General features: G+C 34.4%; 1 protein-coding gene across 2 annotated transcripts; it reads left to right on the forward strand.

The window, feature by feature from the left end:
• The first annotated feature begins 1,491 nt into the window (after positions 1-1,491).
• LOC124371767 lies at positions 1,492-18,008 on the forward strand. 2 transcript variants are annotated; one of them, XM_046830110.1, is made up of 4 exons: positions 1,492-1,622; positions 8,123-8,264; positions 9,919-10,010; positions 17,828-18,008. In XM_046830110.1, exons 2-4 carry the CDS (start codon positions 8,133-8,135, stop codon positions 17,964-17,966), a joined length of 363 nt encoding a protein of 120 aa, XP_046686066.1. In that variant the 5' UTR covers positions 1,492-1,622; positions 8,123-8,132; the 3' UTR covers positions 17,967-18,008. The 2 variants fall into 2 exon arrangements, with proteins under 2 accessions (XP_046686066.1, XP_046686067.1); XM_046830111.1 differs by lacking the exon at positions 1,492-1,622 and adding an exon at positions 1,708-1,787.
• Positions 18,009-19,231: the final 1,223 nt, after the last annotated feature.

The following is a 19,231-nucleotide window of genomic DNA, read 5'->3' on the forward strand; positions in this document are numbered from 1 at the left end:
GAAAAGATACCCTTTATCCTTAATCCATGAATATATTCATAGTATTCCCAAAATCTTATATTAACCCATACACAGTAATAGAAGCATAGGTGTTGTAAATAACATGTTTCCTTGCATTGTATGGTCCAGGATTGGAGACAACTACTTGTGATTGAACCATAAAACTAGTACGGTAATAGTGTACCTTGAAGTAGTACGAGTCGTTCAAAGCCTGTTTTTTTTAGCAAATGAGTTGTTTTTTAATTATAAGGAGACGTTACTTGTGTGTTCATTGTCATCTGCTCTGGTCTAACCACAGTTAGTTACATATTATGGAAATTGCCGTTGTTTTAGCGGTAACGCATTGCGACGTTATTCTGCTAGCTGATAACAGGTTGTGGCAACGTGTTTATTTCAGGAAATGTTGCGGTCTGACCCCTGCGAAATGGTCGTCCTATTGCTTAAACGTTCTTTGGACGTTTGCTAGTGGCTGTTGATTATAAAAGATAATTGAATACAATAAATTACTAAACCACGGTGTTTGTTACTATATTATAATTTATTCAAAACTTTATTATTACATCTGCTTAGCCTCGTTTATTATTAATTTACTTTGAGGGTAGTTAAAAGTAAAATTTGGTATAATTAAGAATAAACTTTCAAAATTAATCAAGCACTATTCATCAAATTCGCTATGATTATAATAATTAATTTAATAATAAAATCATATTTTTAACACACTATGTTATTGGGCCAAAGCATAGCAAAATTTAATAAAACTCTTAACTATGGTTTTATTATATAAACTAATGAATCATAAAACACAATTAAATAATACGAATTTATTTTGTCGTTGAGAATTAATTATACAATTGAAACTATTTACTATGGATTTGCTTCTAGGTATTAGAAAATAATTAATTGGCAAGAAATTAACCAAAAAGTTGTTTCAGTTTTTTAATTGTAAAAGTTTAAACAATACACACGTAGCAACTTTACACAACTATAGGACATACAAGAACATAATCAAACAAAACAATTTATTTTTGCGTATTAAAAATAATTGAATGATTAATTTTGTGTACTAAATATTTACACTAGGGCTTTGTATAAAACCGATGTACAAGCACACCTACAAACCTATTTACATATATTATCGAGCCGTAGATAGGTCTAGATTTCCAACATTTAAATAATAATGGTCACTCATACAACTCTGTTGTTTATTATGCCCCCGTTGCTCAAATAACAGCTGAAAAAGTTATTGCGGCTGCCGCTTTGGACTGTTTCCATGCCAAGCACGGATACTAGACTGACAGATTATCCGTGATGCCAAGCTTACCGTTGCCAACAACGAAACGAATGAATTCAGTGTTAGTTGTCATAACATTGCCAAAAATAACAGGGACTTTCTCGCAACACGTTGCGGGTACAACTGTTGCGAGCGGCAACACCGTTGTTTATTCTGTTATGTTAAATTATGCCCATTCGCCTGGTCTGTCTGCCTGTCAGTAGTGTACTGGACTCCATGGACATTCCAATCCAATCCCCTGTATCTATGACAGAGGAACGTTGTGAATTTCAATAATATACTTGTGTGTCCCTAGTCTAAATGTAAATGTTGGATGAGTTTTTATTTAAAGGTATATATCGTACAAAATTCTGTAACGTTTGTGTGTGTGTGTGTGTGTGTAAATGTATTAAACGATAACCTTATTTGGTTCCTAACCTTACTGTAGAATAGGGGGAACAAAATGAGTGAAGTGTACATAAATTTGTGGAACACTATAAAGTATACACCAGATTTAGTAAATTCATTTTAAAATTTGTATTTAACTAACACTTTTTAAAACACTTATTTTTGTAGTTTACAATCTCACTCATAAATTCTTGAAAATTAACTCCTAAGTGCTAACACAAAGAGTGTTCGCCTGTAAAGCTACATGTTTATACGAGTTTTGCAAGCATATGTAGAAGAATATAAATAGTCTGTAGGCTACATAAAGATTATCAAAGTGTAATGTAATACATATCTTTTATCAGCAAAAGCTACAAAATAATAGTCACATTAGGCATTGAATGATTAAAAGTTATAAACTGTTAAAAAAAATCATTATTGTTTACTTTTAGCACAGCATATCACATCGCTAAACTCACTGAAATAAATTAAAAAAATATTACATATCAAAAATGTATATACCACTTAAACATTAATGTTTGAGCACTAGAACAAAAATGTATTATTTATGCTGGGTAGGGTACGATAAGCGAACCCGGTTTTTTATATCGAAACTGGCAAACGATATTACTTTTCAATCATAACTATCGATATAATTAGAATCAATACTAATTTTATTTTGAACAATTAACCTAAATAATCTATATCAACAGCTGGTAACACTTTTAAATAATACACGTAAGGTAATATTTCAATTTTACATAGGCCTAAGTAACATTTTGATTATTATAATGGCAGACAATTTTAGAAAACTACAAGACATTGCTTTGAAAGATTATAAGACAAGTTTTTCGTGGTTTCAACATGTAGGACACGTAACGAAAGACCCATTATGTGAAACTTGTGGGAAAGAAACAAATGTAACTGTGAGAGGAGCAAATATAGTCGTCTTCAGTTTTCCTAATTTTGGTTATAATAATTTGTTTGATCACTGATAATACCGGTATTAAATTCACATTTTAATTTAAAACATATGTTTGTTATTGAGGACTATAGATACTGTTATATTGATTGATAGTCTAGGATTTGAGATGCGAATATTAGGTATTGATGATTACATTCTTCGATATAAAAAAAACCAGGTCCGCTTATCATACCCTACCCTTTATGCTCATTGAAAAATCTGGCAAACTTACATAATTACTTCATTACGGCATTTTACATATAATGACTTGTGTTATGGTTTTAAAAAGCTTAAAATCAGAAATAAACACTAAAGAAATGTGAAAAATAATTTAATTTAGACTACTAATAACAAAATACGTTGTTCTTGAAGCAAGAAGCTTCTTGCTTTTTGTATTGTAATTATTCAAAGTATTGTCGTTAGGCTAATGGGTCTAATGAAACTCCTTGAAAACAAAAGATCTTTAGAAAATAATATTTGATTATTGAAATGTTTGTTTTTGACGTGACAACGTCTTAAATTAGGTTGCGGCTCGGAGTCACTCATGAAAAAGTGTAACGCCCGGTAACGTTACGATGCCCGTCCAGTGGGTCCGCCACACGGGATAAAGCAGATAACTGTGGGTCCGCCGCACGGGATAAAGCAGATAACTATGTTTATTCGTGAAAATGTGGAGTGCTTAGATTCGTCATTTACAACAACTACAACAATAAAGGTAAATAATTGTACACTGATATTTCATTATCGTAAACTATGATTGATTGATTAATTGTTAGATTGACACAAAAGTTGAGAAACTGAGTTTATAGGTTATGTCATACTATTGACAAATGTTGATAGTGTTAAGTAAATTATTAGTTTAAATCACTCTGCAATCAATCGTAATTCAGTCGATTGAGAAGAAACAGCGCGTATTGCTAGTCAAACATTTAAAATAACAAATTATAACCTCTAACCTGTCATAACAGTGCGACCAAACAAACGAACTAAACCGACCAATCACCACGCGCGGAGTTAGAATTTAACTGTGTTTAGCAAGAATTTCAAATTCCAATTTTAGTAAATGTTTTATTCAACTTTACCATTTACAATAACAAATTTTAATTAATTTCAAATTATGTACAATGTTTTAGTAAACAAAATATATTTCTATAGTTAAAATTTGTGCAATTCTTATTTTCATTCAATTCCTTGTTCCTATTGTGCAATTTAATAATATTCATATCAATAAATATTCTACCGAGAAAAAGACGTTGTCACGTAAAATCTTCGCCCGTAAAACCGACTTTACAGGCAACCATAATTTTTTTTTAAATTAATAAATGACAACAAAATTACTTGTTTAAAGAGTGACTCCCATAAGCAACGACAATTTCAGCTGATGATATACATAGCTCATAATCATCTATAGTCTAAGAAAGATAGAGACTTTATGTTTAAATTAATAGTGTCATTTTTGTATTTAAAGTTTATTACTATATAAAATATATTGTGAAATATCATTTATGGCTGTTATGTCATTTATAAATGTCAACGTACCTCGTGTAGCAATACTAAGGAGCTCATGTTGTTAAAGTGTTACACGTTATTTTTCTTGTAAAGAACCAGAGATCCAAACTGGATAAGTTTCAACCTATAAAATGAATTTTACATATTGTTACAGTTTCAGAAACTTTTACCTAAATGCATTGGCAAATCATATAGGCATACATAACAGTATCACAACAATAGCCAAGAAAACCATTTTCCTTAGAACTTATTTTACTTTGAGTTTATAGTGTTAAAAGGTTCTTTTATAAAATTCCTAATATTTTGTAGGCCTACTTTTTGAAAAAAATTCGAGTTGGCAATTTTTATCTACTTTCATGGTGCTAAGTAACATAATAATAGTATATAATTTTCATGCAACTATGTGTTTTTATTTCCTTACTATTAAAGCAACTGGTGTATCAGGTGTAAGAGTCAGTTTTGTCATAAATTAGAAATAAATTAATTACAAAGATGTTTCTAAATATAATTAACTGATTTTACACTGTTCAGTACGCTATGATATTTTGGAACTGTTGTCTTTGAGAAGTCTGACCTTCATTCAGGCCATGACATCTGTGTGGAGCTATTAAGGGGAGTTGAACGGTCCATAAGGCCCAATGTTAAAATAAGGTAACTTTATGTACCTTTTTCTCAGAACTCATAACAGTTAGGAAGTTGAAATTTTTACACAAGGTGTAGGATATATAATATTGTATTTATACCTCTAAAATCTTTGTAAAATAATTGATACAACTAAAGGAAAAAAATTGTATATATGTGTTATTTTTTTATTTTTATATTTTAAGATAAAATATTTTTCTAAATATTTATTTATTAATGAAATTTGATAAAACTAGAGCTACATACTTCTAAAAGGCTACTTTATAACCAGTAAAAATTTCATGTGTGTAGTAGTATTTATAGTTTCTTAGAAAAATGTACATATATATTAAAAACCAGTAATTTTCAAAAACAGCGGAAAACAAAAAATCAAAATAATTATAAGTTTATATTACCTTTAGAAGCCTCCAGGACAGTAGCTACCATCCATTTCCTCTTCCTCACCTAATAACTGTCTCCTTTTCTTTATTCTTGCTTCCTTAGTCATTGACTCTGCTTTCAGATCTGCCTTCCTTATCCTGACTTCATCGAGGCTCTTCAACGTGCTTACGGTGTATTTGCCACAGTCTTTTATTCCTAACTCCTTTAAAACCTTGATCCTTCCAATGTTACCTTCATATAATGTTAGAACAGCATCATGAACACCTAATACAATAGTCTCTCTTCCAACAAACACATTTTTTGGGATTCGGTTCCACACTACATTGTTGAAAGATTCGTTCACGTTCTGGGTTTTACCGTTAAGACATTTTTTTAGTAGATCTAATCTTGACAAATCTCTGTATGTAAGTTTTATTGCTGTCAATAGAGCTTGAGGTAGAGAATGTTTGTGATTGTAGGTAATTTCTTCTTCATTTACTTCTGCTAACCTGTATTTGCACCAGGTGTTAGGAGGCGGAGGGCAAAGTTGATGCGAAATTTGTTATGTAGTCTTATATTTGAAAAATCGTAGAATCGTAGAAGCTCAACGGAAAGCCATTTTTATGTAGGGATTGCATTAAATTGTTCAGAAAGAATCAAATAATAAAATAAAAAATAAAAGCAAAAAAACATTTTTACAGATTTTTGCGTTCAACTCCCCTTAAGTTGAGAAGAGGAAACATTATGTAAAGACTGTGAGGATCCTGGATCCAGTTTTTAAACATCAGTCATATTAAAATTATATTATATTATTTAAACTAGTTTTATTTAATTACTTTTCCCTAGGAGAGTTCACTTTTGGCTGGTTTATACCGTAATTGATGTTGATTACAGCCTACAATGCCTTTTTAATTCTCATCTCCTGTATTGAATTACACTTTGGGGCAATAGCAGTCATGCAGATAGAATTTTTATTTGGCAAAAGTCAGCTTTAAGGTAAATTAAATCTATACCAGAAAGGGAGTCATGTTTGTCCATTTTTTAAAGAACTTCAAATAATTACATGTCCTAGTATGTATATTTATTGTTATCTAGTTAGTGTTAAAGGAAAATTTTGCACCATTTTAAATTTAGGTAAGATATTCATACCCTCAATACAAGGAATAATTATTTACTTAATCAAGTTTCACGAAGGTTAGAAAAATCTAAAAGTAGCCACATCTTCATGAAAATAAATTATTTAATAAACTACCTCAGAGAGCCTTTAGTGTAAAAATAAATAGATTTAAATTAGTATTAAGTAAATGGTTAAAAATAAATGCTTTCTACTCTGTTGACAAATATTTAACGTGTGATATTAATACCCTATTTTTGTTAATTATTTTAATGTATAATTTGTTATTTACTATTTTTACTTGTTTGTATGTTTCAAGTTTATTTGTTAAGTTTTAGTTATGAATATTAATTAATTATTTATTTATGCTTTTGAATATACTATTGTTTTAGAGTAAACTGTTAAATATTCTTGCTCTGTCTTTGTCTATTGCATGTAAATTGCCTAGTAAGTGACAATAGAATATCTCGAAACTTGAACCCACACTGGGCACAGCAAAACCGATGTGTCACTTAGATTTGGGAAACCTTATGGATGTCCAGGAGCGGCACATCACTAACTGCAAATGTTGAGAATCTGTGGTGCAAGGATAATTCAATAGGTCTAGTCTACTGCAGGAGATGACTGTTGAAGTTGGTGGGCTTCGTTACCTAAGAGTCAAAGGTTCTTACTAGCCTAGACATAAGGGTGTGCTACTCCGTGCCTGCTTTGACTGGAGAGGCTGGTTCAGAGCTGGCTTCCCCTTCCGAGAGAACATTACTTGAGATTATTGCCTTAAATCCTTCCTCGTGGACCTCAAGAGGGGATCCCCTATCCCCAACCTTACCCATCCAGAATATTCTGTCACTCTGGAAGTAGCACAAAGGTCCTTATAACACTAGGTGCAATTTTCTAAGCTTCTTGTAGTGAAAGAAAAAAAAAGAACTTGTCTTTGCAGGTTTCCCAGTAGATTGGTTAAACATTATTTTCCCGCAGCTTATTGTAATAGGTTTATGACACCACTGCAAATTTATGATTGTTTAAACAGTATCTTAACATGTTCTTCCCTGTAGCTTATTGTAGTAGGTATGTGGTACCTCTGGACATATTTCCTACAGAGCCGTTTAACAAACAATTAATGTTTTTCATGGTTAACATAGTGTCAATATATAATAATTCACTTCCACAGCTTGCAGTAGGAGATTGTGGTATCACTTACACACTGTAATATTGAGTTTTAGTGTTGTAGCACTGTTGATAGCTTTTAAAATGTGAATTGGAGTGCCATCAGGAGTGCTGATAGCTGAGCGGTCTAAGTCGTGGGACTTTGGGTCTAAGTTAGAGATAGCACAGGTTCAAATCCTGTCTGTGACCGTTGCACTTTTTATCAGTACAATCAACCTCATATTGTATCGACTCTCCCCCTTATTCTGTTGGATAAGATCCTTGCACAGGCCAGTGGCCCATGAGGACGGACAGAATAAGGCTTAAAAAGGGGATCGGCCTCTCCTTTAAAAAAAAAAAAACAAACAAACAAAATAAAAATATTTTATAAAATTTATTTTTTGTTAGCTATATCTAGCACATATTTTAATCAAATACATTAGTGTTATTGTATAGTTTTTAAGAACGTATCAAAATGTTCATATAAACTCTTATTTGAAAATAACTATATTTTTTCCCAAACCGTACTGCCTGCACCTCAACGCTCCTCCCAATCTACTGGTAAGAGGTAGGGGAAATCTTTTCCCCTTGCTTCCACCTGTGTTAGTATACCATACAGTTTAAAAAATATTTGTATTTCTTAAGTTATTCTAACACCATTGCATACAACCACTAGTGTAGTTTATTCATCATACCAAATTTTGATAGTAGATTAATCAAATTCTTATTTCAGATTATGTGACATGGAATTACTACTAAAAGAGTTAAAAAACACTATTGATAGTTTAGATGATGATCAAGTTCCACCATGGATTCGCAGATATTACCACAAATTGGCATATTTATGTAAGAAAAAGTCTGCAGCATATAATCTGGTAAGTGTTGTTTTTAACTATGCCAGGTACTTGGAACTAAAACATGATTATTATTTACAATATTTGTTAGTTATAGTAATCAAATAAAATTGAGTTTACATAAAAAAATCATGCATTGTTTATTTTTTTGGTTCTAAAAGTTACTGTGAGACTTGTACTGTTTCCACAGCCAGGATTGGATAATCTTGTATGAAAGTTTACTTATCAGCAAGTCCTAGTTTGTAATTGATAGAGTAACTATGTTAGTAACAAATTAGTTGTTAGTAACTATGTTGAACTTGATTTTAAGAATCTTTTAGCGTTGTGATTAGACACAACATAGGCTGAGTCTGAGCGTAGGCTTGCCAGGATATTTTTATCAGTCAACTATCAAAGTGATATAGACTAAAAAATTATACACCTTCTTAATTCCATTGTACATAAATAAAACATAAATTAATTTGTTTTTATTTCACCCTCAGTGAGCCATATTAAAATATACAAATAAATGTCAGAATGGGAGGCGTCTCATCTGCCCCCAGCAGAGAACATCCTGGCATGGAGAGTGAATCTCAATAGACTGATGTTATCAATTTTTCAATTTCAATAGAGAAATAGAAGAGGTGGAATTTCAACCTTCTATGTTAAATAACCCAAAAGTGATCTATTTACTCTACTTTCCAACAATTGCACGCAGGCGTACATTCATACATGCAAACATTCGTGGGATCAACCCTCAGGATTGAACACTGCCACAAATATAAATATAAAGTATGCTTCATGAACTTATCAACTGAGTAAAAAGCGCAGAACACCAAATAGTGTTTTAATTGGGATTTGAACTTTTTTTATTGATTTCTAAATTTAGTATCTCAGGGGGGCTCGAAAGCACTCCCAAGCTCTTGTCACTTATCTGTGTGTATCTTATCGTGCCTTGTGTCAATATACACTTGAATTGATAATAAAATGTGATTTCTAAAATTATACAAGTGTGAGTGCGTTAGCGAGGTGAGCTCCCTGAAGGCACTTCAACATGATTCTAATGTCCCACAGGGAAATTCCGTAGGACAGGGATGGAAATATTAATCATTATAAGTGAACTCCTACCTAGGTGTATTCTTAGAAACTTAGCAGAATCGATTTCCTCTAGAACAATGTCATCTACCATTACTGTTGGGGTTTCATCCCTATTCAACCTATGTATACAGTAGTTGATGTAATCTGTCTTTCCATGATTAGTTTTGACATTATTTTGACAGGACAATTTTGTGTGCAGGAGTTAACATCAATAAAGGTTTGTATCTCCAAAGAAGTTGGCTCTGAAACGGGAGAGTCATGTCATCTACGCATTGAATGATTTTCACATTAGAGGCTGAGAAATGGAAGTTATCCAAATAAATCAAGTAAAGGATAGGACCCAAGACCTATCCTTGTGGGAATGCTTGATATATTCTAATACTACTTGATACTGCATTCAAGAATCTCAGATGTGAGGGTCGCAATGGGTCTAAGCTTTTGCTCCTTGTTTATGGTTCAGTAAACATTTATGCTGTGTGCAAGAAGTTAAAAAGTAAATAAATAGATATGTCGTAATTTTGTGTTTATGCACATCCTTGGCTTATTGAGGGCTGAATGGTTTATTTATTCACAGAATAAACTTACCATTTTGTTTTAGGTAGTCAATAAATATGAAGATGTTAATGAAGATTATATAATACTTGAAAAACAACCTGCTTATACTTGTGTTGTTGCTCCATATACATGCAGGTCAGTTTTATTTAAGCTCCCCTTGTTATCTTTTTATAATGATAGAGTCAAATATTGGTAGAATATAAAGTAAAGTTCTGGTCCGGAACAGATTTTTACATCATTATTTGTAATATATGAAAATATGCTTGAATTGTTATTCAAAACTAACTTTGAATCAATAATGTTGACTTGCTGTGTGGGATACATAGATGGGACACATATCTACTATTATATATTAAGCTTAACTCTTTGCCTCCTTGACCTTCTTGGCTAAATTGAACACCAACTGTCGTATATTTGAAAGCGATATTAGATCTAATAGATTTACGTTTTTTATTAACAAAATCTACATAGAAAAGTATATTTATCACAATTAGCTTATCCTATCCAAGTTCTGGAAGAAATAACACCAGCTTCTCATCAAAAACGCACTAATCACATGAAACACATTAGTGATTAGGATCTAGATAGTCATAAATCCAGATCATAAAAAGGAAATCTACATTTGATAACCAACCTTGCTTTTACACTTAAAATTGGTGGTAAAATCATTTGAAAATATCAGACAGGATATAATCAATTCTTCTTGTTCCTCAATCAGACTGTTATACTTAGTAAAATTCTTATACAAACACTACATTGAAGCTCTGGTTGAAAACATTTTATGAATGGATGGCACTTTTTCATTTATGTAATACAATGGATAGGAAAAAAAACGTATATGTGCAGAATGTCATGAAAAATCAATTATGTCTTCTTATAAGGTAAATTAATTCCCTTTCTCATCTTTGTTGCAAATCCTTAGGAAAAGAAACTCAAAACATTCTTTACTTATAAATTTATACGATTTATACATTACATACAATTAAATAAGTGTCACATTGTACGTATTACAAATCTAATGTGAAAACAAATTTGTTTGAAAGACAAACTGAGACAGAGTAAGAGATGGGTTAAAAAATACCCTTATAGTAAATAAAACACTGTATGTCTTCAAATAAATTTTAGTTATGATTTGAACCTATATAAGTTTGTTTAATTTATATTTTTTATTTGAATCAGTAAAATTGTATTCTTATTTAGGTTGTTTTTTCTATGAAAAGTTATAAGAAGATGTCATTATTTCTCTTTTTCTTCTTGCTTTATACGGATTTGATGAGCAGTTCAAATATGATGAAATTTGCTGATTTTTGGAAATGATACTGTATTAAAAGTGAATTGGCCATAAACTGTTAAAAATTTGCAAAAGTGGTTCAATCAATCAATTTTCAGTTTTCAATGCAAATGTGATATGATGAGTGGCAGGCATTTGAAGCTGAATTTAGACCCAGTATGAAATTTTTACTTATTTTGTACTAACTCAATCTCAAGAGAATCTTTATTATTTGACATTAAAAAAACTGCATAATAACGTCAATACAAGTTATGCAACAATAGAAATTACCAATAATATAGTCTCATAAATAAACACGTAAGTAAAGCGGAGGCTTGTGAGACAATAACTCTTCCTCACTACAAGTGCACTGTTCCAGAAGCAACATATTTCATTCCTTTTTGAACTTATTGTCGTCAGTTTCACACTTTAAATTGTCCAACAGAAAATTGAGAAATCTTACTCTGTTTTATGTCAAACAAATGTTTTAAAGATGGTTTTATGTGGAAGTATGTCCATGTTATTGTTGTTCCTCAAACTGTGATATTGTGGCCTAATCACAGTGCAGATGTTATTCCTAACAAACAGGACAGAAGAGAGAATGTAGGTTCCTCAAACTGTGATATTGTGGCCTAATCACAGTGCAGATGTTATTCCTAACAAACAGGACAGAAGAGAGAATGTAGGTTCCTCAAACTGTGATATTGTGGCCTAATCACAGTGCAGATGTTATTCCTAACAAACAGGACAGAAGAGAGAATGTAGGTTCCTCAAACTGTGATATTGTGGCCTAATCACAGTGCAGATGTTATTCCTAACAAACAGGACAGAAGAGAGAATGTAGGTTCCACAAACTGTGATATTGTGACCTAATTACAGTGCAGATGTTATTCCTAACAAACAGGACAGAAGAGAGAATGTAGGTTCTTCAAACTGTGATATTGTGGCCTAATCACAGTGCAGATGTTATTCCTAACAAACAGGACAGAAGAGAGAATGTAGGTTCCTCAAACTGTGATATTGTGACCTAATCACAGTGCAGATGTTATTCCTAGCAAACAGGACAGAAGAGAGAATGTAGGTTCCTCAAACTGTGATATTGTGACCTAATCACAGTGCAGATGTTATTCCTAACAAAACAGGACAGAAGAGAGAATGTAGGTTCCTCAAACTGTGATATTGTTGCCTAATCACAGTGCAGATGTTATTCCTAACAAACAGGACAGAAGAGAGAATGTAGGTAGAGGGAAACGTGAGGATCTTATTTTGTATGAATAGAAATCTGCAGGAAAAAAGGGTTTTTAGAAGTGACTGCTTTTTTTGTAGTTTCAAATCAAAGTGTTTTGTGTGTTTTCATGCCCCGAAATTGCAATTCCATAGAGAAACCAAGGGAATCAATTGGGAGTGAAAGTGGTGGGGTCTTCATACCCCAACACATGTGCCAAGCCAGAGCGTCCATGAAGCACACGCACAGCCATCTTCTCTCTTTTCAAGTGCTGTTTTTTCGTCTGTGCGCAGGCACCTGGGAACTGCCTGATCCAAATCTTGTCTTCTTTGATTATTCCAATCAGGCTGAGCTGATCTGGCGGGCTTCTTTCTGACTAAGCTTACCGCACTCATTTTTCATTTTGTACTACTCTCACCTATCAGGAAAACTTCCCAAAAATATGATTCCAACTATACTCTTCTATACTAAACCTAAATTTCTTTCTTTATCCAAGCCAAGGTGGAACAGCATATGCCGAGGGCTGCGTGATCAAGGGTGTGCTTGTTTGTTAATATGCGAACTCTGGATACCTGGCGATCTCCAGTTTAAACATAGCCTTCCCCAAGTAGAGGGGGACAATGCTTGCGGTGACCTTTAGATCTCCGCTACTCGTGGGAACAAAATGAGTAAAGAAATACAAACAAATTTTAACAAAACAGAGAGCTCTAGTAGCACTCATAAGTGGATGAAAACCCACAAAAATAGAGGGACTGGTGACGGGTTCTGACCCTAGCTGTCCTGAACAAACACAAAAGACAGGCGGACATCCTAGTAGAAGTCCTCAAACCCCCGAATCAGCTAGAGTCGATACATCTGAAGAAGACGTCATACTGGAGGGCAACCACCAAAAGGGTGAGGAAGCTAAAGCCGAAAGGCCACTCCCAGAACTGCCTAAACTGGGTGGAGCCACCAGGAAACGAATGGCTTGGTTTCGGAAAAGAGGTTATTCTCAGGAACAAGCCAGGGAATTGGCCTTAAGACCAATTTTCCTGAGGCTGAAATGCTAACCAATGTGTCAGATGTAATGGTTAAAAAATACTCCTTTGAAAACCCATATACGGTCTCTATTGATGGAAGGGAGAAATGGATAAAAAAAGTGGGCCTACCCTACAAAAAGGAGTCCTGAAGTTTTACACAGATGGTTTTCACGCCTTGACTCTAGGGCAGGATACGGAATATACGGATCAAGAGTTTAACTTAGCAGTGCCCCTGGGAAAATATGCCATGGTCTTTCAAGCGGAAGTCATGGTAATAGACTCATGCTCCAGAAGACTCATACAAAAGCGGACAAAAGGATTAAAACAATTGATACTTCCGATAGTCAGGCTGCACTAAAGGCACTTGATACCTCTTTGTTTGACTCGAAAGCAGTCTGTGAATGTAACAATGCTCTAGCTGAGCTGGCAACGAATAACAGAGTTACATTCAGTTGAGTGCCGGGTCATGAGGGCATTCATGGAAATGAAAAAGCAGACATCCTCGCCAAAAAGGGAGTGGAGTCCATAATAGTGGGGCCTGAGCCAGGTTGCGGGATAGCTTTCTATAACAGGTCTTGTCAAAGATTGGGAAAAGAGGATAAGAAACATTAATTGGAGTAGAATCTCAGGATTAAGACTATCCAAAATGTTTATCTCTCCTTACATTAAAGGGTGGGCAGCTCTCTTGGATCAGAATAAAGATGATATAAGACTGATATTAGGGATGTTGACAGGACATGGCCCCCTAAGGAAACATCCTATGAGGGTAGACCTTAGCCAGGCTGACGAATGTAGACTCTGTTGAGAAGAGGAGGAATCAGCAGAGCATATTATTGGTTAGATTGTCTTGATAAGCTCCTTAGGACAAAAATACTGGAGCTCAATTTCCTGCAGATCTTATCTACGTGCTAATGAAATTTCAAATTTTTATCAATTTTAGTTCCTAAAAATAATTAGTGTTTCACAAGGCTCCATATCATTGTCGCCAATAAAAAGTTAATTATAATTCAAAGGATCTATGTGCCTTCTATATGGAAATTAATCTCTTTACTATTAGTAGAATTTAAATAGTTCGGTTTTTATCAATTGGTTTGATCAAGATAGTATATTACACATTCAGTAACATGAGGCTTCTTATTCTATGGGGTGGCCTTTGCTATGCACTTAAGCCTCAAGGGCCTTTGTGCACCCCGGAAGCACACCATGAGGTCTACCAGTCTACGGTTTCAGTGGTTCAACAAACCGGCAAAAACAACCTATCAGGTCCTCCTGGGGAAATTCACTACCTTTGTCCAATTTACCAAAGATGGTTACCTCCCCCCTTGCTTTTGCAGGACAATCAAAGAGTAGGTGTTCAGCAGTTTTCCTCCTGTCCATCACACGTTCTACAGAGCGGACCCCCCTCCCGAAGGATGCAGACTGTGAAGATGCTTCCTCAGGTGACCATATCCCGTAATCAGACTCACAAACCTGAAAAGATACTGATCGATCGACTTAGTTAAGAAAGTCCAGACGCCACCGTAGAGGAAGGGGACTGTAGAACCATTCTGCTCATTTTCAGACCCGGGATGCAGCCACCTTCTCTCATGTTCAGCGTGAACCCATTTCGAGACAGCTCCAAAGGATTCACACTTATAAATGCCGCAGAATGGTTGAGGTCCTGTTATCTTGGACGCTGAGCCCAGGTTGGCCAGAGTATCAGCTCTTTTATTCCCAGGTATCCACTCATCACCAGGAACCCAACAAACAGTCACATTGTTGATTCTGGTGAGGGAAGAAACAACTTGATAGCAATCCCAGACAAGTATGGAGATGGAGTATTGAACACACAAGAGTCCAGTGCCATCAGTGCTGCCTAACTATCTGTTAACATGTTGGTTGTCTTACTACTATACTGCAATGGAAAAGTCTCTCAGTAGGAATGAACTAGTACCCTCCAAGTGATACATCCTAGTAAAGACAACCACAGCAGCCTTTGGTGGGGTTGATACTAAGGCCCATTCCTTCACCCCAGTTCCGCACCATGTTCAAAGCAGCATTGGTCAGTTCCGTGACTGTTGTGTTGAACTTGCCACTCACAAGAATCACAGTGTCATCTGTGTGCCCCTCTCCCTCTGCAGAGACACCACTGCTGTTTCAAAGACATGAGCAGGTCGTCCACAACAAGGTTCTACAGGAGAGTGGCAGTAACCACCCTGTCTGTGAGTAAGGCCTTTATCCATATTTGACCACCAAGACCGCATTGACAATCGCTTGAGTGCTTGGATTGTCAAAGGTTCCTTTGACGACCAGATATAATTACCTATGGCTACTTCTTGTACTGCCAGTGTCTTCTCAATCCTGCCTTACCACAGTTGATACTGGGCTGTGTCCACATGATTGATCTTCCTGAAGCATAGGCATGCTGATTTGGATATAGAGGTCGCTCCAAAAAAGATCCCTCCCAAACAAACCTAGCAACCATCTTCCTCCATGGTTTTGAGAAGAAAGGAGGGCAGACATATCAGCTTAAAGGACTTAGATCGATTCAGGCTAGCCCTTTCCTGCTTTGGTATAAACACGTCCCTGAGACCACCAAGCAACAAGATGGACATTTTTTGCTAGTAGCTTCTGAAGCCTTGCACACTTTCAATTTTTCTTCCAGGCTAATCCCTCAGCCATATGGACTTTGCAGTTGTACATTGCAAGAGCCTCGTGGTAGGTCTCCCAAGTACCCAAGATTTTGCTCTCCTGAATAAAACCCCGACTCTCTTCCTGAAAGTGGCCAGTTCAGAGCTCTACCATAGGCTACTTCGATCTTCTATTGTTAATAACAGGACAACTGAGATCAAAAGACCTCACAATTGCAGAAGTCAAATTGTTGGCAGATTCGTCCAGCTGCACTGTGTTGTGAATCCCGTTTCCGATTACTACCGTCAGATTCTAGTTATGCTCTGAGATTTTCCTTATATGATACACAGTCTGTGTTTCTTGGATTCCTGTACTAACCTTTTTCAAGTACCAGTTCTCCAATTTTAAAGCAGAGATGTAAGCATGATCAGAGAGGGAGGGCTCATCGGACAAGTGCCAGCCATGTATCAGATTAAACATACCCTCCATCATCATGGTCACATCTATCACCTCCCTACGTGTCCGCGGTTTGAAACGTAGAATTCATTACCCACATTTGCAATCACTAGACTAAAGGACATTATATATTCCAGAAGCAAAAAAATAATTACAGATGTTTTTAACAATCTTTGAAAATAATAAGGCCTATGTTTCAGGCAACACTTGTGATCTGAGCAAGGTCATTGTCCTGTGTGTGGTCCACAACATATGTCAGGCAAATTACAATATTTATGGCATTCAAGGCATGCCACATTTATTCTTTGATGCTTATCTAAACTGTATACAGAAAGTATGTGTGTAAATGGTATCTGGTTGAAGTAGGTTCTGGTCTCATGTAGTCTTACAGGGGGGTTTAGCCCTTTGTCCATTTCTAATTAGTTATAAGTGATTTACCCTATTCAGTGGAAAACATCAAAAAGCTTTATCTATTTATTTATCTGTAAAAATGTAACCCATTCATTACATTATATTTTATCATAATGTAGCCTAGATGATAACTTAGCAGAATGCTCAATTGTGGCTTTGTCGATAATTTTGTAGTGCATATTACAAAAATAATAATTTCATTTCATTAAAATCAAACAGGAGGTTGAGAATCATGCAACAGCATACAGTAAAACCTGTCATATCCGGCGTAATGTGGCAACAGGGTAGGCTAGATATAGTCAAAGCCGGATATGGAATTAATTTTAATAAGAAAATAAGTTATTTATTCCAAATGCACTGCCAATATTTTATTTACTCATTGAAGGCATTACACAATTATAAAATTTTGATTGAATAGGCCTACTCAACCTTACTAGGACGTTTTCCCATGAAATTTATGAGCAAAGGTTTTATGTACTTGTAACTTTAAAACTAAATTAATGCACTGGATTTTTTTTTTAAATATGTAGGTAAAATAAAACATAATTTAAAAGGGTATAAATACAAATTTATTTTAGAAGAAAATGAAATCTTTAGTACAGTAAATGTAGAATATTTATAATTCAGATCTGAACTTAATTCAAAAATTAACTATTCTATAACTACAAATACGTCATGATGTATGTTTCGAAAGCTGGCACAAAGTCACTGATATTGCAGTTTCGCCAAGGTCATTGTCTCTAATCTTCCCCCCCCCCACCACCCCAATGTATGTGAGCAAGTGATTGAGTTTGCCTTTATAACATTCCCTCGTCGCAAAACAGTCTCAAAACATGAGGCTGGATATCACAGGTTTTACTGTACTTGTATTGAGATAAAATACAATATATTATTGATTTTTAATGAGTACAAAACATGCTGATATGATATAAAATATTTTAATTGTATGCACATTCTGTAGAACACTCAAACCATTCGTTGTGATTGACCGAGAAACGTGCCACCTAGGCTTCAGCTACTATCAGAGATATGTTACAAGCAGAACAGGTTGTACAAGAGACGTCCCATTGTATACAAGTACGTACAGAAGCGACATGTGAAAGCCATCAACAGACTCTGTGAAATTCATTTCTGGCCTGGAATTGACGGTTAGCATTTTAACTAAATATACATTAAATAATGTAAATATATTTTTTTTAATTATCAAATTTTAAATTTAAATATAAACGTTTGTTCATAATCTTAGTAATAAAATAATTATTTGTAAATTAATTTATGTAAGTGGGGAGTTAACAGAAATATATATCCTAGAATCATTTTAACAGAGTGGTATCCCAATTTAGTTTCTGTATTATAATATGCCTTTGTAGTATACATCTAATCTGTATATCCAAACGAAAAAATATTGGATGTATATTTAATTTTTTTTTAAAATTATTTTTTCTACATGTATTACAGTTCATTTATTTATATGTGTTTATCTTGTGAATCAGAGTGTTCCCATCCTAGGTCTCTGTGTAAAGAGAAAACTTCAGAGTCTAGGTAATATAAGATTAGTATCAATTACTACTCTAGCATTTGCCCGAGACCAAGACTCAGTTCACAATGTTTAATTTAATGTGTAATTTGCTGCAAGTTCCATATGAAAAAACTTTCAGATAATGCAGCATGAAATAATACTATTATTTTTACTATAATTTAATCCTTCAAACAATATATCATTAATATTAAAAACATCAAATGTAATGGTATTAAAAACATTTCCTCATGTGAGTGAAAGAAGCTAATTCAAACCAACACTAAATTACTAACAAAGAAAATTCAAGGTTGTACTCAAGAGTAAGGAACTTGTACAAGTCCACATCACACATTCCTGAGACAACCATTAACCGACTGTGATACAATAGACACAAATACAACAGTCTCATACCAACTCACAGTGTCATGTACAGACTTCTAAGAGTGACATCCATCTCCTCGCTTTGTCTACACTTTGTTATAATATAGACACTGACAGGATGAACATTGCTCCTGGACCTGGAGAGAACAGAAGTAGGGTTTATCACAACAGGTAGCCATTCAATATGCATAAGGGACACATAATGTTCATATTAACAAATTACACAAACTATGTCTATGAAATATTAATTTCTATGTCAAGTTATACTTATTACAACTAGACCTAATTAACAGGGTTAAATCCTAACGAGTTGGACATTAATCCACTAATTTTAACCTCACCAAACCCTACCTAGATAACTCCTACTACAGCAAAAACTGCCACTTTTATTAAAACCTTAAAATCACATACATCATACTCCCATCTCCCAATAATACATCCACTCAAAAATTTAAAAAATCCTCT

The sequence above is a fragment of the Homalodisca vitripennis genome, unplaced genomic scaffold (assembly GCF_021130785.1).
Source record: "Homalodisca vitripennis isolate AUS2020 unplaced genomic scaffold, UT_GWSS_2.1 ScUCBcl_1959;HRSCAF=6231, whole genome shotgun sequence".
Taxonomy (NCBI): domain Eukaryota; kingdom Metazoa; phylum Arthropoda; class Insecta; order Hemiptera; family Cicadellidae; genus Homalodisca; species Homalodisca vitripennis.